Below are 26,531 nucleotides of genomic sequence, written 5' to 3'. Positions count from 1 at the left end.
TTTGATTATGTTAGAACTAAGTTTAAAGTTATTAAATAATATTTAATTAGCTAATTAAGATCATGGCATAAAATTCTTTGACCGAAAGATGGGCAAAATTTATGCTTAAAATTTTTTACGACGGGACAATCATCCTCGAATATGGGACGTCGTCCCTTATGGCACCCTGATTCCTTTGCCCGTCCTATGTATGTCCTTGCAACTTTGAAGCTCTTTAGAATTTTTGCCAAATGGATAAGGACACCTATCCCTAATGAAAGGAGTTTGACCAAGCTTGAAAGACGACCATGTGATGTTTGTCCCCTTTTTAATGCATTTAAAAGCTAATTTGGGATGGTCAACACAATCAACATGGTAGGACGCCCATTTCCTTGCTTGTCCTTTGCCTTTCCTTTCATGTCTAAAGCATTTTGGAATTCTAAAGGTGCAAAGTAGGATGTCCATCCTGGTAAAAGAAACACCAATCCCTTAAGTAGTGCATTTCAAAAATTCAACCGTTAAACGTCTGATTCAAAGCTGTCAAAGTTCGAATGTGTAAGAGGGTTGTCATGCTTCAATATAAGATGTTTGTCCTGTTGTGTTTTCGAGGCTAAAACATCATTTCCATAAGTCAATAGCCACTAATATAAATCCAACAGATCTTTCAAGTGTTCAAGCTATATAAACAAATTGGATTGAAGTCAGAAGGGTTAGAGAACATATCCAAAGCATCCAAGAATCATCATTTCATCTCCAAGCTCTTAGTCTTTCACTAGAAATCTCAAATTCAAATCTTTAAGAGAAACTCTTATACACATTAGTAAAATTATCCTATTAAAGGCATATATTACTTGAAATTCTTATTTCAATTACACTTTGATGAAATCTTGTATCACTATTATAAAAAGGTGCAATCTCGATTCAACTAGTGTAATTCGAAAGTGATTTAAGTGAAAACTTCAAACTAGTTTCTTGAACAAGTGGTTTAGGATGAAAAGCTCCGAACCACTCTAAAACTCCTAAACAGTCTCTCAACCTCTCTCCTTTACTTTATGCTTTGTTTGATTGTTGCTTGTGGAAAGTTGATGAAAAATTTTATTTGATAAGTTTGTGATTAATTTTTTTAATAATCCTACTCACCCCCTCCCCCCCACCCCCCTTAAGGGATTAATTTACCATTAAAGGTTTTTCAAATTTGATTCTATCTTCTTCTTAGTAATTTTTATGGATGCTTATATAGATCCATCAAATATTTGAGTGTACGACATGTACTCAACCAATGTGGTCGTTACAATCATATCTATAACACTTATTTTTATTATTTTGTGGTTTGCTCTGCATTACTCTTATATTTTCTGTTTTAGTTCAACCCTGGTCCATTTTTGGTGGTGAGATTTCCTACTATAACCACCTATAGGTTAAAAATTATTTTGCCCACAACCTCATCCACACCTATGAGAACTACCCATTGAGAGTTGTGTTCACTTCAAGGAATGGCGTTGTACCAATTTGGCCAATTGGATGATTTTTCATTAGTAATTTATCATTTTGTTTAGCCATAAGCAAACATGATATTAATTTAAAATATTTTTTTAATTTTCTTTCCTATTATTGTTATTGCAGGAGCATATTTGATGGGTGAAATGTGAAAATTATCTTTTATAACGTATTTTCTTCAAAAAAATTTCTTCACATAACCTCATTTAGAAAACTAGTTTGAACAAGACATAGTTTTATTTACTTAAATTTATAATCTTGTAAGCGTAAATGAGTCTAATCATATTGTACCATTGGGAGCATTATTGATTTATGATGCACAAATCTATCTTTTAGACTTTTACATAATTCTAGTGGATCTATTATACCAAAGTATTCGGCTCACAATCCTTCATGGATGTGATGCCGAAGGAAAATATTTGTCTTGTATTTATCCTACCAGGATGTTCTATTTTCTTCTTTAATTACTTCTCTAAAGTTCATTGATTCTAAATAAAAAACCATGTTAAAGGCCTTCTCAGTATAATATTCTCCGTCCAACCTTAGAGTAACATATTGAAGCTTTATGGTATTCGACATTTCCACAAACTATATGTCGATAAAAATAACAAAATTAATCTTATGATGAGGAATGTATAATTTAAAAACAAAAATTGTTGTGTCAGAACTTCAAATTCATATTTATCTCATATTGACAAAACTTCAAGTTTTGTAATTAATATTGAAATATTGAATTTTAAATTTAGGCATGTAAAATCTTAGTTTTGATTATATTTAGGATATTGGGTCATATTTTTCATGATTTTTTAAATTTTATGCTGCAAGTGGAATACAATTATAATCTGCATTTATAAATATGAAGAAATTATAAAAATAACATATATATAAATACCCACAATTTGCTTTTCACAAATAGAAAAATAAATATAATAAAAAAATAAACAGAATCATAGTAATAATAATTTAAGCATTTATAATTAGTATTTTACAAACAAAACAATATTATAATTGAAATATCTATATTTGAATCACACAAATGGAACAAAAATATAATTGAAATATCAAAAGTATTAAGATATACTCGAATAGATTCTGTTAATAACATGTTGTAAACGTAATAACAAATATGAGTGGACTAAAATCAAATAAACGGAAGCCGAGAGGCTACAAATCGCATGACAAGGAACAAAATATGTGTGAAATTCTATCAAATGGATGGATGTGTGTACGTTTGCAATTGCAAAGACGGGGAGGAGGGTATACATAGGCTATGCCACCGTCCAACTAATAAATGTACACTTGCCTAAGCCTTCAATCCACCGCCTGGTAACAAATGTATAACAAAAATTTGGGAAAACTATATTTTTGAATTTTGAAAAGAACTGACTAATGAGAGACGAAAAAATTGAGTGGAATTGGAATAAGACAACATTTGAGCCACAACCACAAGAAGGCTTTGGCACTTGTAATTGCCGTTTAAGCCTAGAATAGTATGGACCTCTTCTTTATAAGTTGGAAATAATTGGAAAATGAAGCAAACCTACCCATTTTCTGTTTCATTTCTTTTAACTTTTTTTTGTTGGTCCCCTCAATTCACTCAAAGACCACTCTTGATGCTGTTTACACAGTGTCCACATAATTCAACGTGATAGTGACAAGGGGACATCGATTTGTTTTAAAAGTTTTCACATCTCTTTCGACACTTCACAAGCTTACAAAAAAATAATAAAAAGGAAAATTGACTCATTATCAATTTAATTGTTGTATGAAGGAAACAAGCTTCCAATCACTTTCAGCTCCACAGAAAAATCAAATCACTTGGTGGATATTTCTTAATGCTTTTTAGAAAACTATTAAAAACCCTAAAGTAATTATTAAAACTATCTTTATAAATAATAAGTATAAATTTGAATACAAATAATAATATGTCATTATATAATTGAATAATTTTGATTTAAAAATAAATAATATTTAATCACATAATAATATATTACTATTTATAATCAAATTTGTAGTTATTATTTGTATACAAAATATTACTTGAACTTGGGCAAAACAATTTCACTGCCTAATTCATCCATTTACTTTAAGGTAAAAACTAAAAACCTTAAATTCTTTGAGATGTCACAACAATTTTAATTACCAGACAAACAATTTTATTCTAGGCTTTCTCCCATAATTTTACCAGCTCTATAACCATTTCAATTCAGACTATGTTTTTCAGCATCCAATACAAAGAGCAACAAATAAACAGAAGAAAACTAAAATTATAATATCGAAATTTTTATGTCAATACAAGTATATGTACAATATTCATTGCCGATAGTTATGCTAAGCAAGCAAACTATACAATTTCTATTTCTTGGTAACTAACAAATTCCATTAGAAAAGTAATACTCCTCAACTCTTTCAATTAACACATGCCAAAAAGTACCTCAATTTCCTCATCCTGGATGTTACTCCTTTGATAATTCTTCCCTTTGCCGGCGCATTCGAGCTCCCCATGACATGTTTCCACTCGCTTCCTTATTCATGCTTCTTCTCTTCAGCTCAGACAGCTGAGATTGCCAACGATTCTTCCACTCGCCTCTGTCTTCCATCTCCTGATTGCAATAAGAACGCAAATGAGTTAAAGGTGATTATTACAACAGCAGTTAGGCTCTGAAATAGAAAAAAGATGAACTCTTTTAAAACATTGGAGGGTGGATTTGCAAACACTTATGAGCAAATCTCAAAATTCAAAGAAAACCAGAACAACCCAGCCTTTTCTTTCAAACATTCAAAGGCTAAAATATCTCTGGAAAGAAGAGAAAAGCAAACACATTGTCAAATAAATATCAAAGGGAAAAAAGAAACAGAAGAAGATTTGGAAGAGATTAAACTCTAACCCACCAAAACATATAAAATATCAAGTCAACATCTTTGTAACCAAATATGATTTCCATCACTACATCACTAAGACATGATAGAATGATTCAATTTTCATTAGAAAATGACAATCACACTACCACAAGAATTAGTAATACTTAAAAAATTCATATAATAAATCAAGAAACAAACTTCTGTTCCTAAAATGAAATGCAGAAACAAAGGGATGATAGCCAACAATCTTGGCACTGAAAAAGCAAATAAATTTTGCAGAAGGCCACCGCAAAGGTTCACACTATGATCAATACACAGAATTTCGAAAAGTATTTACAACAACAATAAATACCCCTAAAATTCGTAGTTTTCATTTGTGTTTGCTTACTTTAAGCTGTTTTCTCCTCCCAATTGATTTCTCTTTAGTAAATTAGACCATAGAAATACCATTTGGCAGTAGATCCACCTCTTCTTCCAAATTAAAAATATTATCTCAATACATTATAACAACAGAACAAATCTAAATATTATGTTTACAAAGTATTTAAATTTTTACAATGTACACAATCGACTATTCTTCACAATCCCAGAAAAATGTACCCATAAATATATTTAAATATATTTATTTATTTTTTCTCTTTTTTACCTTTCCTCTCAGCAACCAACATAGGATTATAACCACCAAAAAACAATAATTTATCAAATATGAGACACCCAAATTCTCCTGAAACTTAACACAAAAACCCAAATTCCTCCAAACCCACCTTAATCCAATCCGTGCACAAAAATCAAAATTAAAACTCTAAAGTCAAAACAAACCCTAGCAAATAAATAACAATAACAACAATAATTATAATGAGCACAAAAATCGAAGGTAAAAACATTTGAACACACAACCATATCCATAAAATCTAAATTAAAAAAAAAAAAAAGCAAACACAATACCACGTCGTTTTGATATCGTTTTCTCGCGGAGAAGGCTAGGTGAAGGCCTTTAGACATATCACGATCGTACATAGCTCTCCTTCTTGGATCCGACAACGTTTCATAAGCTTGCTGGACCCGGATAAACTGTTTCGTATACTCCTCGACACGATCCGGTGGCGACACGTCAGGGTGGTACTTCCGTGCCAGCTGCTTGTACGCCTGCTTGATCTCCGGCAAGGTTCCGGACTCGGGTATCCCCAGAAGGTTGTAGAAGGACATCCCGGCGGACTCTTTCACCAGAGCATCATTGATTTTGGCCTTGATTTTGAAGGATCCGATTGGGATCCGGGTCGGCTTGAAACGGAGGAAGGGGTCGGATTGGGTGAAGAAGAACCGGGTTTGAGTTCCGGCAAGCAATGATCCATTGTTGGCGCTGCAACACATTGGGAAATTTGTTGTGAGAGTCAGTGCTTGAAATGGATTTGTTTGGTATTGATTTTATCCACTTATTTTATGAGTATTTATTGACCTCTTTCAATGTCTGCGTGCTGATCTCTTTTTGTCACTTATTTTAATTATGGAAATTATGTAAGCTTGCCATCATATATCTATTTATTAGGATATCCTCAAGGAATACCTAATGTTAGATAAAATTCTGTTTACTAATCATTTGCACTAATTTTTTTATTAGTATTAATTTAATATCATATGATTAATTAATTATTTATAATTTAAAATTATTTAATTATATTTTAATATATAATTATTAATATATAAATTAATATTTATTTTTATGTATATAATTTTACTTAAAAATATTATTACGTAGTAAACTATTCTTTAATCAAACTCACGAAAATAATACTTACAAAACAAAAACTTTTAAATTATATATTTAACGGCTAAATACATCACTCAAACACTCTAATCCATGGTTTACAGAGCTCAACTGAACTAATTGGCTAAACCGATTCGATTGTGTATTGGTGGTTGTTCTACCAAATTCCAACAAAAATATTGAATAACCTAACCATGATCATTGACTTTCAAGCAATGGAGCGAACCTAGCGAAAATTCTTATCATCATCATCATTTACTTTTGTGTACTTTTGTTTTGAGTGCATTGAACTAGGTTCATGAATATTTGTTGGGCTTGTATCCTGTCTTTATGACTTTGACAATCTAACAAATACAGATCTATAATCCTTGCAAGTTTGAGTACACACTTGCTCAAAATGAATTTCCATGTAGAATGTTAATAAGACATGTTCCATCTGCCACTAAACTAGATCAAATTCAAATATAATGTTGTGAACTGGGATATAGTCAAATGTTCAATGCTACCAGAAATTCTTATCTAATAGAATTCACATTCGGCCAAACAATAACGACTCAAAAGGACTAAACCACATTGGTAAATACTGCAAATTTGAAGATTGGATTCAACCAATTTTTGACCAGATGACCAAGGAGCATATTTAAAACGTATATTTTCTGTATTAACTTATTTTTGTTATATATTCAATGACTTTCGTTTTCGTATGATAAATATTTTTAATTATTTTTGTTATAATTATTGCTTGGCGGTGGACTGGGGGTTAGTAGTATTTTTTAGGTACACTTGCCCAAGTCTTTTAATCCACCGCCAAGTAATAAATGTATAATTAAAAAGTAGGCCAAATGACTTGATCCCATTCAAGGTTTAGTGATCCCACTATTTTTTTAAAACCTAAACACCTACTCATGAACAAGTTTCATTAATGGTTTCAATAAGAAAAAGATTAAAATGATATTTTTACCCCTTCTAATTGAAATGACAAAAATACTCTTCAATTGAAAAAACAAAAAAGTATAATTTATACATTTAAAGTGTAATTACCAATTTACCCCTTATTAGTGAATTGCCAAATTATTGTTTAATTTGGTTTAGTGGAATTGAATTGGTTTTTATGTTGTTTTGTTTGATTAGTTTAAGATGGATTCCAAGATTTTGGAAGAGGTAATTATGATGAATTGTGATAATTTTGCTTATCAAATTTTTACTTACTATTTGATCTAGATAGAATTCATGGAGAATTATGATTGGAAGCTGATTCATACAAAATTCTTACAGAGTAAACATGCCTGTAGAATAAGCATGGAACCTGTAAACAACCCAACATATCCAACACATGTAATAATTTGGAAGTTGTTTCATGCAGAAGAAAAATTCCAGTGAATCTGTAATGCATACAAAAGAGAAGCTATATATTGCAGTTTACATGCAGTAACCAACTAACCATTAAGTAGTGCAGTAAGACTTTAATAGAAACCCTGAGAAGCTACATATTGCAGTTTACATGCAATAACCAACTAACCATCTTCATACATTAAACAATGCAGTAAGAAACTAATCCAGAAAGCAATATACAACAGTAGAAAACAGCAAAAGCCATCACAGGAGCAACAACCAACAATTATCAACAAAGACAACTCCATTTATCAGTAGGTCAAACTCCATCACAGATCAAATGGATTATAAAGACACACAAAGCAACAAAAGGGCACTACAACTACACAAAAATCATACGCAACTTCACTAGTCAACATACCTTATAGTGAATAGAATAAATACTAAAATTGTTGTATTTGTCCCAACACATTAACGTGTTATCAGACTTGGATAGAAACAGAAGAAATAGTATCATTCATGGCCAAAAAGAAAATACACAGTATTAAATAACAAAAAAATAAAGTTTAGTAGGCACACGTTTTTCTCTTCCACTCTTCTTCTGGCTCAGATAGGTTAAGGCTGTTTCAAATTATGGGTTGTTTATACCTGTGCGAAAAAAAAAAAAAATCAACATTATTTTTTACAGTATTTAGGAAGATGAAGATAAATATATGGGGCTTGACTAGAAGATGAAACTAGTGCAAATTGAGCCCGTGTAGAATGACTTGTTATAATGGAGACATGTCAATTGGGCCGGGCCAAATGGAGGTCTGACCTAAAGCACGAAAAAAAGCCCGGCCCGATACTGTAAAGTGTCGGGCCAGGCCCATGGCCCTATGAGGCCGGGCCTTGGGCCTTTATATTATACCTATGGGCTGATCTGGCCCGGTCCGGTACTGTTTATAAAAAATATAAAAAAATATTTTTTTTCCTTGCTGTTGCCTTGCAGAAGGCAGAAGAGAAGCAGTTCTGCTTCTCCCAGCATCTGCTTAATTTTTTTTTAATTTTTAAATTAATTTATTTTTTCTTTATAAAAACCTATTAAATTTTTCATTTTCACTTTTAATTATAAATTTCTCAAACTCTTAATTTCACAAACTCTCAATCTCTCAATATCTCAAACTCTCAATCTCAATTATTTTATTATATTTTTAATCTCATTTTATTTTAATTTTATCATTACAAAATATTACAAATAGATCTAATGTCAAAAAAGTTCAATGACGGCAGTTGCTTCCCTTCTTGAGAATCCTATTATATATCATAAATTTATTATTTATGATCAAATGGAGGCCCAATTAAGGCCCGCTATTATATGGGTCAGGCCTTGGGCCTTTATATTTTAATGGGCCAACCCAAAGGCCTATTACTGTTTGGGCCTCGGCCCGACGCAACCCATTGACATCTCTAATGGAGATGGTCATATTCTATACACAGGAAATATTAAAGAAAAATTAGTACGTGAAAAAAATTATGGAAAAATTAATTATATGCATATATGCAATGAATTATGAAGTACTATCTTTTTTTTTTTTTTTTTTTTTGCATTGTTGGGATTCTTTTTGCAAGAGCTCTTATTATGCCCTATCTCATGACATACACTGCATCTAAGTGTGTAGTAGTTTATTTTCTTCCCTTCTTCATGAAGATCTCTTATTCTAGCTTTCTTTAGCTTGTTAGGTCTAGATTGTCTCACTAGTCATTGCAATTTTCCTTCTTGTGACTCATCCTAACTCTTTTTATCAGGAATAGAGTGGATCATTCTAACATTTATATGTTGGAATTGTCAACTTCTCATCTACAAATTTCTCAAATAATCCAAAGTTCATAGATATTATGCTACAGACTGCATACTGGCATAAGACACCACTCAATTGCCACATCCCATAGTGGCATATTCTTTTATCCAGGTCTAATGTAAAACTTCTAGATGGTATATTATGCATATCTATTACTTCAAATTCCATCATGCCAACATACAGTATTCTGACACTCCTTACAGCTTCAATATTCTTGTTCAACTTTAAATTAACCAGAAAAAGGGAGTTTTATGACCCACTTAGACTTAGCTTTGAGTCTACTTTGAATTCTACCCATCACTCTCCTCTTGTACATCTCTAGTAAGCTTAAAATGGGCATCTCTTAGTCCTTTCCTAGCCAACTGTTAATTGTTTCACTCATATTGTTTGTTATGTGGTCAGATTTGTTTTTTGTGTCAAAGCCAAATCTTAACCACTAATCAAGGTCATTCTCCATTATCCATTGGTAGGCTCGTTTATCAACTTGCCTAACTTGTGTTAGAGCTTTTTGAAAATCTATTTTGTTTAAAGCTCTATAAACTGACTAGAAGAGGTTCCTTAAATAAATACTAGGAAAATTTTTCCTAAAATTGGCATAAACTTCACTTTTATATTATCTGCTTCTTACAATTGGCCACTCAACAACTAGAGCATTTACCAATCCTTTCTACCTATCACCCATAAAAGTTATAAGGTCAACATCTCCACGAAAATCATGCAAGAGCCTAATGAAGTACTCTAATGTCTCACTATTCTCCACTTCACATACATAAATTGCTAATGAGAATATACCAATATTTGCATCAATAGAAACTACAAACAACAAGACACCCCCAAAATGGCTTTATAGTGATAGTCATCGACCCCTACGAAGTGTCTATAACCCTTTACTAAAAAAGAACCTATGAAATCTGGGGGTTATAGGTATTTCTTCCCTAATAACTTTCAAGACAACCATTGAACCAAAATTATGAACCATCAATGTTTGACAATACTTAAACAACCTATTGAAAGAGTCTTGATACTCCTTCAATGACATCTTAGAGACAATTTTTCTTGCCCAATACCTTTAAAAAAATGTTCCTTATCTAATTAGTCTGACAATGACTTTATACTAATCCCTTTCTGAGACCTAATAAAAGCTCCCATCTTATTAGTTACCCAACCTGAACTCGTACTTGGATTATTTTAAACACTTAAACAGGTATGGGTATGCTCATATATCCTAATTTAATAAGACTGTCTATCCACCATCATTGTTGCATATAAGCAGAATGGACAACCTGATGTTCTATATGCAACCTTAATTCTCTTCTTTTCACTATAAATTTTCCTCAAACTGAATCCCCTTTAGATTGAATAATCTTGCGACACATCCCTAAATTTTTCAACACTTTCGAACAGTTGCCTCACCTTAAATTATATCTTCTCGTCTGCCCCATATCCAAATGTTTTATCCTTCATTTATTTAGATAACTTATGACTAGCATTATTGTCCCCCCTTCTAAATTTCCATTTGAATTATCTTATTCAAAGTTTGACAAATACCCAAGATCAGTGTTTCTCTTATTAGCCTTCATTGAAACTTCCTCCTTAACCCTCCCTATGTTGTCTCCCCTAACCATCACTGAACTATCCACCCTAATTGGTTCCTCATTGTCAATTATATCACAACTATTATCATCCCTTGACGTATCACTCTAGTGGAAGTCATCATTCTCACACTTAACAATACAAACATTTGGTCATCCTCTTTGTTTGTGACAGGTCGTTATCACTAAACTCAAGCTTTACATAATGTTGTTTTAGTTGGGCTGGCTGATATGATGATTGGGCAGTGTGTTCTATTGGTTAAAAAGGTTATTCTAGCGATTGAGTAGTGTACTATGATGGTTAGGTAATCTCTTAGGCTTGGGGTTCAGTACTAATAAGTGGTAGTGTTGGAATACTACAAACTATCTCCACAGGGAAGAATTCAACAAACATCTCTATGTTTACAATCCAGTTAAGTTATATTGTTCAAATACATGAAACATGTCTTCATCACTATCTATTATAAATCTACCCACCCCATTTGGTTTCCTTATCTCTACAATAATACTCTCACCAAGGTATTACTCCATTATCCCCCCATTACTAGCAATACATTGTTTTACCTCCTTAATGAAAACTATGTAACTATACTCATTAGGGTCTACACTCAAAATTTCACTTTTGCGGTCACATGCCTCAAATTGTATATTAAACTGCATTGTTGGCAACCTCTTATAAATAACATATAAAAAAGAAAATGAAATTGAATCAGTTTTACTCTTTAGATGACACATGAAATAGTGTGCATATAATATACATCATACAATATGCATGTATGTATCCTGTATACTTATATAGTTCATTTATTGTATACTATATAAGTATATAGTATGCATGTTTACCTACTGTACACTCATACAGTTAGTTCATTTATTGTATATTATGAGTATACAGTCAACATGTATGTATATTGTAATGTATAATGTATAATCATACAATATACAGTAAGTATACACTATATTTTTGATATAATCTGTATGTAAGACAGTATGCATGTTTGCATGTAATGCATATTGTATAATCATAGAACATACAACAAGTACACTTTATGAGTATATAGTATACATGTATGTATATTGTATAATCATACAATATGTAGTAAGTATATTGTATGATTACACAATATGCATGTTCACATATTGTAATGCTTATTGGATAATCATATAGTATACAATAAGGATACTATATGATTATATACATGTATAATATCATGTCTGCATATACAATAATCATCCAAAACACCAACATACGTTAACACATGAAATCTAGAGGAATCTAGAATCAACCTTATATCCACTAAGCATGCATTATCATATGAAATAAGATAGTTATCCAGTACATTGAAATTATAAACCAATACACAAGCATTATGCATATTCATGAAGCATTATCAGCGATGAAAAAATTCAAAAGCATTATCAATCATGAAACAATATAAAAACATTTACCATTACACTCATCTAAAAACACCCAAGCTATTTATACATGAAACAATAATAAGCATCATATCCACTAACCATTATAATTATCCAACAACACATTATTCGACAAATATATACCCTAAACTAGTACAAGCATGCAATATACATAGATAATCGATAGCATAACTTAGTTTTTTTTTTTAAATAGAATGCACATACTAATTAACAGAAAATATCGAAACGACATCCCTAAAAAAAAAAAAAAACTATAATAGCAATTTCCCATGCAAAACCCACATGTATAGAATGTAACCCTAACATATACATAACAAAACCTACGCATACAATATGTGCAATCTATACAACTTTAACAAGAGAATGAAACATAATATAGAACATATCAGTGACACTTAAAAGAAACCAACCTTTTTAACTTTTTACATGTCATCTAAACAACCCTAAACAACCACTAAATAAGGTACACACAACCACAACAAATAGAAATAACTGACCTTGCTTGCACTAAAGAAGTGCTAAAGTCTTCTATGTAGTCTGTGTCATCTTTTGTGGTTAAACAACCCGAGCGAAGCTGACACGATTGATGTTGATATTGTTGTTGATAAATAGCAACCTACTCCATATATGTTGTCATCTTTTGACCAAATAATTGTTCGTTCGCCTTTGTAATTGTCATCGACACTCTTTTCCTCCTTCATACATCGTCATCGTGAATCATCGAACAAATGAAATCAGAAAACACCAAGGAATACAAAGAGAACTCGGTTGGAAAACAAAAGGGAAAAAGAAAATGAATAGACTTTTGTTCATTTTTCTTCATATTGCGTTTAACTACAACTACACACGTGTTGCCTTTTCATTAACTAATGTATGAAAAAAATGAATTTTTTATTTGTTGATTTTTTTTTTTCAAAATCTTATGTAATGACAAAACGACCATTCACGTGTCATGTTCATATTGGCTAATTTCTTTTATGTTTATCTGCAGTCATCGATCTTTGCCCTAAAAATATTAACCATTGATTTCAATAATCATATCGCATTTAATACGAGCAAAAAACATGTCGTCCTATTGTGGCAAAATGCATCGTCAATTATTTTATAAAACTTTTGCCTTTTCAATTCCCCTACATGTGTCCCATTTCCATTGTACCATGCCATCCATCACTGATTAACACATTGCACAACTTGCCCAAACGCGCCAAAATAATGGTATGAATTAAAAAAGCTACCACACATTGCATGCTTATGCATTGCGTGTAAAGTAACTAACTGACGAGTATTTAATTTTTCTTAGAATTATGTTTAAATAAATTCATTTTTTATTCCTTCTTTCCCGTTAAATGCTTTTTTCATTAACAAAATTTGCTCAAATGTGAGAGTTTAGATTTTTTAAAGTTAGTGAATATCACTTTTGGTTTTCATTAGACCTTCAGTGGGAATAAATCTTTTAGCCTAAAAAATATTACTAACCCTAGTCCCATCACAACAACCCCACCCAAATCCATTTCCCCTAATTGCCGCACATTTTCTCCAATCTTCTTTAAACAAAACAAAAAGACGTGAATTATTATTTTTCATTCTATCTATATCAAAACGATAAATTACTATTGTTATAATTAAAAAATAATAAATTTTAATAGTTTGTCTATTTTTTCATTATCTTTATGTAATACCCTCAGATATGTTCCAGGGGCAATTACGTCTTTTGACCTTGTTTAGAGATATTTCCAATTGTATGTGTGTGTTTTAGTATATATAGATATATATAAAGATATATATAAAAAGAAAAAAAAAAAGAAAGAAAAGTCAATGTATATGTTCCAAAAGTCAATAAAAGAAAGAAGGAAGAGAGAAAGAAACTTTACCTTTGCTTTTTAGATCATTTTTCCAGCAGTTTCTCGTCTCCTCCAGAAGAAGGCAGTGTTCTTCATTTCTTTGTTGTATTTTAAGAATAGTGAGTGATTTTGAGGGGATTTTGGAAGATAAATAAGGAAAGAAAAATAAAAGGAAGCACTTGGAAGCTTTGGTAACCAAAGATCTCCTTCTTTTCCCTTTTAGTTATGTTTATATGCATGTTATGTGAATATGTTAGTGTGTTTTGGTATTGATTTAAAGTTGTCTTGGTGATAAAGGAAGCAAAACAAAGAAGAGGAAGCCAACTTGCAAAGATTTGGCTTGAAACAAGGTAAGGGGTATCCTCCTTGATATGTTACATGTTTTAGGCTTTTGGTTCATTAGATCTATGTTATAAATGTTGATTTTGATGTTGAGGAATGTTGTTTTACCATTTGGGATGTCTATGTATGTGATTTTGTTGATGGCAGAAAGTTGCAGAATATTTACAGTTTTTGCCACTGAGTTCGTCCTGTGTTTTGGCTGCCTTATTTGATGAATTATGAGTGCTATTATATCGTGTTGGAAAGCTCTTTGAATCATCTTTCCAATTATATATATCTTGTATGAATTAGAGATCATTTGGACTGTTAAAGATTGTATAAACCGAAAGGACTGCTTTATCAAATAAACAGGGGAGACAGTTTTCGCCCCTGACTTTATCTGCTGTTTTGACTGCCTGATTGAATGAATTATGAGTGCTATTATAGCTTGTTGGAAAGATCTTTGAATACTCTTTTCAACGATATATAGTTTGTATGAATTAGAAACCATTTGGGCTGTTAAATTGTATGAAAAGAATGCTGCCCTGCTAAATGTCTGTTCTGTGAACAGTATTTCGTAATTTTATCATTGAGTTTAGCTCACGTTTTGACTGCCTTATCTATTGAATTATAAGTGCTATTATAGCTCGTTGGAAAGATCTTTGAATTCTCTTTTCAACGATATATAGCTTGTATGAATTAGAAACCGTTTGGGATGTTAAATTGTATGAAAAAGAAGGCTGCCCTGTTAAATGACTGTTTTGTGAACAGTATTTCGTAATTCTGGGCAAGAAAGAAAGAAGGAAAGAAAGAAAGAAAAGGAAGAAGAAAGGAAAGAAAGGAAGGGAAAGGAAAGGAAAGGAAAGAAAAGAAGAAAACAAAAAGAAAGAAAAACAAGAAAAAGAATTTGGGGCTCAAGATTTAGGGGTCGTCCCAAGAGTAATGTGTGGTGCGTTATGAATAAATTTAAATAGAAGCAAAATTAGTAAGATATAAGACCCGCATGCATGCTATAAACTATGAGGGGGCACTTTACACTACATCGCTCGTAGTAGGGCACGTCCGCAGTAGGACACGTCCGTAGTAGGACATAGACCCTCAGTAGGGTCCGCTCGCAGTAGAGCATGCTCGCAATAGAGCTCAATTCAGATTCAGAAATAGTGTAGTGAAAGAAAAAGAGCTTGAGCTTAGAAAAGTGTCAAATCCCTATAGTTAGCTTCCAGAAAGTATTAAATAGACACTAGATGGGACAAAGTATGACCCAAATAGTAAAGAGTGAACTAAATTACCCCTTCAATCTCTCATAGAGGTTAGGATGTGAGGTTGAGTCCCAAAAGTGAGTTATAACAAAAAAAGAAAAGAAAAGATAGGTTACTTGATTCTTTCCCCTTACGGAGTGTTCTTATCACTCACTCCCTTTTCTTTCCTAATTGCAGGGACAGGTGATCGAGGTAGCTGCAAGGCAGGGTCAGGTCAGCGTAGGTAGATCCGGCAGGAGCAGGTTATCTCTAGTTTATATTACATACATACAGTGGCATGTTCTTATCTACTTTTGACTTTTTGAGATTATGGTACAGTTACATATGATTACTCCCTGTTTTCAGATACTTTCAGATGAGTCTTCATATGAGTATATACATCTTTTGTTCGCTTCCAGATTTTTAGTTTTCTTGGAATACTTTCTAAACACTTTTAATGATGCGTTTATTTTAAAGTATTTTTAAAAAGAAAAAAAAAATAGACGCTACGAATATTAATTCGTAACATTTCGCCTTCGGTGGGTAGTACTTCTAAGGAAGGATGTTACAATTGGTATCAGAGCATGATTTTGGAACCCAAAAGATGTTTTCTAAAACAAAATGGAGTAATCAAAGTAACATAGAGATGGAATACCCTCCAGCCACGTTGACCACCCTCGCAGCCGATCATTGTAAGTTAAGTTTTCATTTATACTTACTGAGTTTTATGAAACTAATGTGTTCATTTTCAGGACCTATGAGTCAAACTCTAGTAGATCCCTCTCAAAGGAGTCAAAGTGAAGGAACAGCCCCTCAGGTACCCCAAGGGGCACTCAGTGCATATGATGTGCGAGAGATTTTTAGAGAGATAATGAGAGAGCACAGAGGTGCTCCTACACAGGGAAGTGAGACAACACATACGCCACCAACTCAGGGACATGATGTAAGGGAGGTTACTTCAGCATCTATAGTAGCCCTAGTGAGGACTCAGTTGCATCCTATTTTCAATCTCCATAGTATGCATCAACCTCAAAAATTTGATGGTGCAAGGGACCCAATAGCGGCTGAAGAGTGGTTGGAATCAGTAGAGAGTGTCATGGCCTTGTTTGACATGACTGACCAAGAAAGAGTGAGATATGCCACTTATCTTTTCAAGTCAGGGGCAAGATTATGGTGGAACTTAGTCAGGCAGACAGTCAATGTGTCAAAAATGACATGGTCAGAGTTTAGGCGTCGATTTGAGGCAGAGTACAGGGGCGCCAATGTTACTTGTATCAGGGCCCAGGAGTTTATCAATCTAGTGCAAGGGACATACTCTGTAAAAGAATATTCCACAAAGTTTAATCAATTGTCCCAGTATGCCCCCGAGATAGCTAGCACAGAAATGGGGCGTATGCAGAAGTTTGTGTACGGGCTGGATCCAGAGATAGCTCGAGATGTTATGACTGAGGCGCAGCCACCTAGAACTTATGCAGAGGCCTTTGATAGAGCTTTGAGGGTAGAGGTTTTTGTTAGGAGGAGGTTTAGCCAGACCACAGGGTAAAAGGTTACACCTCCTTCTACCATGCCAGCTCCCTCGGTGAGTAGTGGTTCAGCTTCAGTATAGAAAGGCCCTCCTCAGAGCAAGACAGAAAAGGTAAACGACCTCTCCAGTTCTGAGGCATGAAAAAGAACTAGAAGAGTGGAAAGAAACAAAGAGGACCTGAGATACCAGCTTGCCAGAAATGTGGGAAGCACCATAGAGGAAAGGGGTTGACAGGTCAGGCAGTTTGTTTCAGATGTCGTCAGTCTGGACAAATTGCTCATTTCTATACAGTTGCCCTAGTGAGAGTAGTGTAGCAGTAGCCTATATGAGGGGCTACAACCAGAGTTTATACGATCACCCAGGGCCCAGTAGAGGCTAACCCATCAGCAGTCACGGGTCAGATTCTCTATCTTGATACTTCTATTTATGTTTTAATTGATTGTGAGGCTACTCATTGTTTTATAGCCAAAGGTTTGCTTGAGAGGTTAAAGTTACAACCTGTTAGAATAGCCTAGAGGATTATGATTGAGTTGCCTGATGGGGGGTCAGTTATTAGTGAGATAATGCTACTAGGACAGAGTATTATGATTCAAGGTCGACAGTTATTGGTGGACCTGATTGTGTTCGAAATGCCAGATTTTGACATGATTTTAGGGATGGACTTTTTGGGGAGATATGGAGCTGAAATTGATTGTAAAAAGAAGAAAGTGAGATTTAACCTAGACTCTGGAGATCAATTCGAGTTCGGTAAGGGTCATATCCGGAGTTTGATAATTAGTATGTTAAAAGCTAGTAAAATGTTGAAAAATGGGTGTACAGGATATTTGGCTCATATAGTGAGCAAGGTTGAGTCAGGCCCAACTATTGAGGAAACACCAGTGGTACGAGAGTTTCCAGATGTGTTTCCAAATGAGCTACCAGGATTAGCTCCTGAGCGAGAGATTGACTTTAGCATAGAGTTGGCACCTGACACAACACCTATTTCAAGAGCACCCTATCGAATGACCCCTTTCGAGTTACAAGAATTGAAAAAGCAGCTTCAAGAGTTATTAGATCATGGTTTTATCAGACCGAGCCATTCTCTTTGGGGAGCTCCCATCCTATTTGTGAAAAAGAAAGACGGGTCTATGAGAATGTGCATTGATTACAGAGAGTTAAATAAAGCCACAGTTAAGAATAAGTACCCGTTACCCAAGATTGATGATTTATTTGATCAGTTGAAGGGATCCGTGGTCTTCTCCAAGATAGATTTGAGATCTGGTTATCACCAGGTGAGAGTAGCAGAGAAAGATATACCCAAGACAGCTTTTCGAACGAGGTATGGCCATTTTGAGTTTCTAGTGATGCCATTCGAATTGACAAATGCCCCTGCAATATTTATGGATTTGATGAATAGGGTATTCCATGACTGTCTGGATAAATTTATTGTGGTATTCATTGATGATATCTTAGTATATTCTTGTAGTCGAGAGGAGCTTGAGCAGCACTTGAGGTTTACCCTCCAAAGATTGAGAGAGAAACAATTGTATGCCAAATTCTCAAAATGTGAATTTTGGCTAGATAGAGTTACCTTTTTGGGGCATGTGATTTCAGCAGAGGGTATATCAGTGGATCCCAGTAAGATCGAGGCAATAGTTGAATGGCAAAGAGCAAAGATAGTCAAAGAGGTTCATAGTTTCCTAGGTTTGGCAGGGTATTATCAGAGGTTTGTGAAAGGATTTGCTAGATTAGTTGGACTTCTTACAACCCTCACGAAGAAAACAATGCCATTTTAGTGGTCAGATACCTGTGAGACAAGCTTTCAAGAATTGAAAAGAAGATTGACTACTGCTCCAGTGTTATCACTTCCAGAGGAAGGAGTTAAGTATGATTTATACACGGATGCCTCACACGGTGGTTTAGGAGCAGTGTTGATGCAGCGAGGCAAGGCGATAACATATGCCTCAAGACAATTGAAAGAATTTGAAACTCGATACCCCACTCATGATTTGGAGTTAGCAGCGGTGGTTTTTGCTTTGAAAATTTGGAGACACTATTTGTATGGGGTAAAATGTAATATTTATACTGATCATAAGAGCCTTAAATATTTCTTCACTCAGAAGGAATTAAACATGACGCAGAGGCGATGGCTCGAGCTAGTAAAAGACTATGACTGTGATATTAAATATCATCCAGGCAAGACTAATGTGGTTGCAGACGCCCTCAGTAGAAACGTGATGATATCACAATTGACGGTCCAGAGAGAAATTTAGAAAAAGATAGACCGAGAGCAGATTGAGCTCATGATTTGAGCCTTCGCCAGATTAGAGATTCAACCTACCCTCATAAATGAGATTTGAGAGGCTCAGACAAGAGATGAGTGGTGTCAATAGAAAATTCAGAAAGTGAAAGAGGGTCTCGAGGTAGATTTTCAAGTATCGAATGAAATTTTCAAATTTAGACATCGAGTGTATGTTCCTCAGATAACTAAATTGAGACAGAGAATTCTTACAGAAGCTCGTAGTTCTCTTTACACTGCCTACCTTGGGGTTGTAAAGATGTATCAGGACTTAAAAAGACATTTTTGGTGGTCAGACATGAAAAAGGATATAGGTGAGTTTGTTACTAGATGTCTCACCTGTCAGCAAATTAAGGCTGAACACCAGAGACCTGCAGGGATACTTCAGCCTCTACCTATTCCAAAATGGAAATGGGAGCATATCTCCATGAACTTCATTAGTGGACTCCCTAGAGCTCAGAATGGATGTAATGCTATCTGGTGATTGTTGATAGATTGACTAAGTCAGCTCATTTCCTGTTCATCAAAGATACTACTACCACAGATCAGTTGGGGAGATTATATGTTAGGGAGATTATTAGATTACATGGTGTACCCAGGACCATAGTATCTGATCGTGATACGAGATTTGTATCAGCTTTCTGGAAGAGTCTCCAAAGATCCTTGGGTACTAATTTGGCATTTAGTACATCCTATCATCCTCAAACAGATGGTCAGACAAAGAGGATTAATCAGATTTTGGAAGACATGTTGAGAGCTTATTGCTTGGATCATAAAGCTACGTGGGTAGAAATATTGCCCTTGGTGGAGTTTGCTTACAATAATAGCTACCAGACGACTATTCAGATGGTACCTTATGAGGCATTATATGATAGGAGGTGTCGTTCTCCTCTTCACTGGGATGAGATGGAAGAGAGAGATGTGTTATCCCGATCCCTTGGGCCCGAATTGACTAGAAAATGATTAATGATGTCCAACTGAACAGACAAAGAATAAAACAGGCCCAAGATCGCCAAAAAAGTTATGCAGACCATCAACGCCGAGACATGGAATTCAATGTAGGTGAATTTGTATTTGTAAAAGTTGCTCCATTCAAACATTTGATAAGATTCGAAAAGAAGGGAAAACTAGCTCCCAGATTTATTGGTCCATATGAGATACTTGAGAGAGTTGGTAAAATGGCTTACAGATTAGCCTTACCAGCGAGTATGGACCAGATTCATGATGTATTTCATGTCTCATCGTTAAGAAAATGTCTTGGTGATCATTCTTAGGTTGTGAATACAGAAGATATTAAGTTATCAGAAGACCTTAGTTATGAAGAAAAACCGATTCAGATACTTGATAGAAGAATTAAACAACTAAGGAACTGACATATTCCTCTAGTTAAAGTCTTGTGGAGAAGCCAAAAGTTAGAGGAGGCTACCTGGGAAATGGAGCAAACCATGAAGGAGAAGCATGCAGAGTTGTTTTTGTGAATTTCGAGGACGAAATTCTTGTAAGGAGGGAAGAGTTGTAATACCCTCAGGTATGTTCCAGGGGCAATTACGTATTTTGACCTTATTTGGAGATATTTCCAATTGTATGTGTGTGTTTTAGTATATATAGATATATATAAAGATATATATAAAAAGAAAAAAGAAAAAAAAGAGAGAAAAGTCAATATATATGTTCCAAAAGTCAATAAAAGAAAGAAGGAAGAGAGAAAGAAACTTTACCTTTGCTTTTTAGATCATTTTTCCAGCAGTTTCTAGTCTCCTCTAGAAGAAGGCAGTGTTCTTCATTTCTTCGCTGTATTTTAAGAATAGTGAGTGATTTTGAGGGGATTTTGGAAGATAAATAAGGAAAGAAAAATAAAAGGAAGCACTTGGAAGCTTTGGTAACCAAAGATCTCCTTCTTTTCCCTTTTAGTTATGTTTATATGCATGTTATGTGAATATGTTAGTGTATTTTGGTATTGATTTAAAGTTGTCTAGGTGATAAAGGAAGCAAAACAAAGAAGAGGAAATTAACTTGCAAAGATTTGGCTTGAAACAAGGTAAGGGGTATCCTCCTTGATATGTTACATGTTTTAAGATTTTGGTTCCTTAGATCTATGTTATAAATGTTGATTTTGATGTTGAGGAATGTTGTTTTGCCATTTGGGATGTCTATGTATGTGATTTTGTTGATGACAGAAAGTTGCAGAATATTTACAGTTTTTGCCACTGAGTTCGTCCCATGTTTTGGCTGCCTTATTTGATGAATTATAAGTGCTATTATATCTTTTTGGAAAGCTCTTTGAATCCTCTTTCCAATGATATATAGCTTGTATGAATTAGAGATCATTTGGACTGTTAAAGATTGTATAAACCGAAAGGACTGCTTTATCAAATAAACAGGGGAGGCAGTTTTTGCCCCGGACTTTATCTGCTGTTTTGACTGCTTGATTGAATGAATTATGAGTGCTATTATAGCTTGTTGGAAAGATCTTTGAATCCTCGTTTCAACGATATATAGCTTGTATGAATTAAAAATCGTTTGGGATGTTAACTTATATGAAAAAGAAGGCTGCCCTGTTAAATGACTGTTCTATGAACAGTGTTTCATAATTCTGGGCAAGAAAGAAAGAAGGAAAGAAAGAAAGAAAGAAAGAAAAGGAAGAAGAAAGGAAAGAAAGGAAGGGAAAGGAAAGGAAAGGAAAGAAAAGAAGAAAACAAAAAGAAAGAAAAACAAGAAAAAGAATTTGGGGCTCAAGATTTAGGGGTCGTCCCAAGAGTAATGTCTGGTGCGTTATGAATAAATTTAAATGGAAGCAAAATTAGTAAAATATAAGACCCGCACGCATGCTAAAAACTATGAGGGGGCACTTTACACTATATCACCCGCAGTAGGGCACGTCCGCAGTAGGACACGTCCGTAGTAGGATATAGACCCCCAGTAGGGTCTGCTCGCAGTAGAGCTCAATTCAGATTCGAAAATAGTGTAGTGAAAGAAAAAGAGCTTGAGCTTAAAAAAGTGTCAAATCCCTATAGTTAGCTTCCAGAAAGTATTAAATAGACACTAGATGGGACAAAGTATGACCCAAATATTAAAGAGTGAACTAAATTACCCCCTCATTCTCTCATAGAGGTTAGGATGTGAGATTGAGTTCCAAAAGTGAGTTAGAACAAAAAAGAAAAAAAGATAGGTTACTTGATTCTTTCCCCTTACTGAGTGTTCTTATCACTCACTCCATTTTTTTTCTTAATTATAGGTGCAGGTGATCGAGGTAGCTGTGAGGCAGGGTCAAGTCAGCGTAGGTAGATCCGGCTGGAGCAAGTTATCTCTAGTTTATATTACATACATACAATGGCATGTTCTTATCGACTTTTGACTTTTTGAGATTATGGTACAATTACATATGATTACTCTCTGTTTTCAAATACTTTTAGATGAGTCTTCATATGAGTATATACATCTTTTGTTCGCTTCTAGATTTTTAGTTTTCTTGGAATACTTCCTAAACACTTTTAATGATGCGTTTATTTTAAAGTATTTTAAAAAAAAAAAATAGACGCTACGAATATTAATTCGTAACATTTCTCTTTCAGTTGGTAGTACTTCTAGGGAGGGATGTTACAGTTGGTATCAGAGCATGATTTTGGAACCCAAAAGATGTTTTCTAAAACAAAATGGAGTAATCAAAGTAACATAGAGATGAAATACCCTCTAGCCACGTTGACCACCCTCGCAGCCGATCATTGTAAGTTAAGTTTTCATTTATACTTGCTGAGTTTTATGAAACTAATGTGTTCATTTTCAGGACCTATAAGTCAAACTCCAGTAGATCCCTCTCAAAGGTGCCAAAGTGAAGGAACAACCCCTCAGGTACCCCAAGGGGCACTCAGTGCATATGATGTGTGAGAGATTTTTAGAGAGATAATGAGAGAGCACAGAGGTGCTCCTACACAGGGAAGTGAGACAACACATACTCCACCAACTCAGGGATATGATGTGAGGAAGGTTACTTCAGCATCTACAGTAGCCCTAGTGAGGACTCAGTTGCATCCTATTTTCAACCTCCCTAGTATGCACCAACCTCAAAAATTTGATGGTGCAAGGGACCCAATAGCGGCTGAAGAGTGGTTAGAATCAGTAGAGAGTGGCATGGCCTTGTTTGACATGACTGACCAAGAAAAAGTGAGATATGCCACTTATCTTTTCAAGTCAGGGGCAAGATTATGGTGGAACTTAGTCAGAGAGACAGTCAATGTCTCAGAAATGACATGGTCAGAGTTTAGGCGTCGATTTGAGGCAGAGTACAAGGGCGCCGATGTTACTTGTATCAGGGCCCAAGAGTTTATCAATCTAGTGCAAGGGATAGACTCTGTAAAAGAATATTCTACAAAGTTTAATCAATTGTCCCAGTATGCCCCCGAGATAGCTAACACAGAAATGGAGCGTATGCAAAAGTTTGTGTACGGAATGGATCCAGAGATAGCTCGAGATGTTATGACTGGGGCGCAGCCACCTAGAACTTATGCAGAGGTCCTTGATAGAGCTTTGAGGGCAGAGGTTTTTGTTAAGAGGAGGTTTGGCCAGACCACAGGGCAAAAGGCTACACCTCCTTCTACCATGCCAGCTCCCCCGGTGAGTAGTGGTTCAGCTTCAGTATAGAGAGACCCTCCTCTAGAGTAAGACAGGAAAGGTAAATGACCTCTCCAGTTCAGAGGCATGAAAAAGAACTGGAAGAGTGGAGGGAAACAAAGAGGACCTGAGATACTAGCTTGCCAGAAATGTGGGAAATACCATAGATGAAAGTGTTTGACAGGTCAGGCAGTTTGTTTCAGATGTCGTCAGCCTGGACATATTGTTCGTTTCTGTACAGCTGCCCCAGTGAGAGTAGAGCAGCAGCAGCCTATAGGAGGGGCTACAGCCAGAGTTTATACGATCACCCAGGGTGCAGCAGAGGCTAACCCATCAGCAGTTACGGGTCAGATTCTCTATCTTGATACTTCTATTTATGTTTTAATTGATTGTGAGGTTACTCATTGTTTTCTAGCCAAAGGTTTGCTTGAGAGGTTAAAGTTGCAACCTGTTAGAATAGCCTAGAGGATTATGATTGAGTTGTCTGATGGGGGGTCAGTTATTAGTGAGATGATGCTACTAGGACAGAGTATTATGATTCAAGGTCGACAGTTACTGGTGGACCTGATTGTGTTCGAAATGCCAGATTTTGACATGATTTTAGGGATGGACTTTTTGGGGAGATATTAAGCTGAAATTGATTGTAAAAAGAAGAAAGTGAGATTTAACCTAGACTTTGGAGATCAATTCGAGTTCGGTGAGGGTCATATCTGGAGTTTGATGATCAGTATGTTAAAAGCTAGTAAAATGTTGAAAAAAGGGTGTACAGGATATTTGGCTCATATAGTGAGCAAGGTTGAGTTAGGCTCAATTATTGAGGAAACACCAGTGGTACGAGAGTTTCCAGATGTGTTTCCAAATGAGCTACCAAGATTAGCTCCTGAGTGATAGATTGACTTTAGCATAGAGTTGACACCTGGCACAACACCTATTTCAAGAACACCCTATCGAATGGCCCATGCCGAGTTACAAGAATTGAAAAAACAGCTTCAAGAGTTATTAGATCATGGTTTTATCAGACCGAGCCATTCTCCTTGGGGAGCCCCCATCCTATTTGTGAAAAAGAAAGACGGGTCTATGAGAATGTGCATTGATTACAGAGAGTTAAGTAAAGCCACAGTTAAGAATAAGTACCCGTTACCCATGATTGATGATTTATTTGATCAATTGAAGGGATCCGTGGTCTTCTCCAAGATAGATTTGAGATCTGGTTATCACCAGGTGAGAGTAGCAGAGAAGGATATACCCAAGACAACTTTCCGAAGGAGGTATGGCCATTTTGAGTTTGTAGTGATACCATTCGGATTGACAAATGCCCCTGCAGTATTTATGGATTTGATGAATAGGGTATTCCATGACTGCCTGGATAAATTTATTGTGGTATTTATTGATGATATCTTAGTATATTCTTGTAGTCGAGAGGAGCATGAGTAGCACTTGAGGTTTACCCTCCAAAGATTGAGAAAGAAACAATTGTATGCCAAATTCTCAAAATGTGAATTTTGGCTAGATAGAGTTACCTTTTTGGGGCATGTGATTTCAGCAAAGGGTATATCAGTGGATCCCAGTAAGATCGAGGCAATAGTTGAATGGCAGAGAGCAAAGATAGTCAAAGAGGTTCATAGTTTCCTAGGTTTGGCAGGGTATTATCAGAGGTTTGTGAAAGGATTTGCCAGATTAGCTAGACCTCTTACAACCCTCACGAAGAAAGCAATGCCATTTCAGTGGTCAGATACCTGCAAGACAAGCTTCCAAGAATTGAAAAGAAGATTGACTACTGCTCCAGTGTTATCACTTCCAGAGGAAGGAGTTGAGTATGATTTATACACGGATGCCTCACACGGTGGTTTAGGAGCAGTGTTGATGCAGCGAGGCAAGGTGATAGCATATGCCTCAAGACAATTGAAAGAATTTGAAACTCGATATCCCATTCATGATTTGGAGTTAGCAGCGGTGGTTTTTGCTTTGAAAATTTAGAGACACTATTTGTATGGGGTAAAATGTAATATTTATACTGATCATAAGAGTCTTAGATATTTCTTCACTCAGAAGGAATTAAACATGACGTAGAGGCGATGGCTCGAGCTAGTAAAAAACTATGACTGTGATATTAAATATCATCCAGGCAAGGCTAATGTGGTTGCAGACGCCCTCAGTAGAAACGTGATGATATCACAATTGACGATCCAGAGAGAAATTCAGAAAGTGATGGACCGAGAGCAGATTGAGCTCATGATTGGAGCCTTCGCCAGATTAGAGATTCAACCTACTCTCATAAATGAGATTTGAAAGGCTCAGACAAGAGATGAGTGGTGTCAACAGAAAATTCAGAAAGTGAAAGAGGGTCTCGAGGTAGATTTTCAAGTATCGAATGAAATTCTCAAATTTAAAGATCGAGTGTATGTTCCCCAGATA

At 35.0% G+C, this 26,531-nt stretch overlaps 1 protein-coding gene across 1 annotated transcript; it reads right to left on the bottom strand.

Moving 5' to 3' along the window:
- Positions 1-3,723: 3,723 nt before the first annotated feature.
- Positions 3,724-5,776, bottom strand: LOC123210514 (chaperone protein dnaJ 20, chloroplastic-like). The gene is made up of 2 exons (XM_044628914.1): positions 5,284-5,776; positions 3,724-4,079 (listed from the first exon to the last, which is right to left on the bottom strand). Exons 1-2 carry the CDS (start codon positions 5,707-5,709, stop codon positions 3,933-3,935), a joined length of 573 nt encoding a protein of 190 aa, XP_044484849.1. The 5' UTR covers positions 5,710-5,776; the 3' UTR covers positions 3,724-3,932.
- Positions 5,777-26,531: the final 20,755 nt, after the last annotated feature.

The sequence above is a fragment of the Mangifera indica genome, chromosome 3 (genome assembly GCF_011075055.1).
Source record: "Mangifera indica cultivar Alphonso chromosome 3, CATAS_Mindica_2.1, whole genome shotgun sequence".
NCBI classification, from domain to species: domain Eukaryota; kingdom Viridiplantae; phylum Streptophyta; class Magnoliopsida; order Sapindales; family Anacardiaceae; genus Mangifera; species Mangifera indica.
The sequence above is the reverse complement of the archived record's forward strand: the minus strand, read 5'-3'. Positions and strand labels throughout refer to the sequence as shown.

Coding starts and splice junctions, on each gene's coding strand:
- LOC123210514 (XM_044628914.1), bottom strand. CDS start 5,709: ATGTGTTGCAGCGCCAACAATGGATCATTGCTTGCCGGAACTCAAACC. Junction 4,080..5,283: donor AACGATATCAAAACGACGTG/GTATTGTGTTTG, acceptor TATTGCAATCAG/GAGATGGAAGACAGAGGCGA.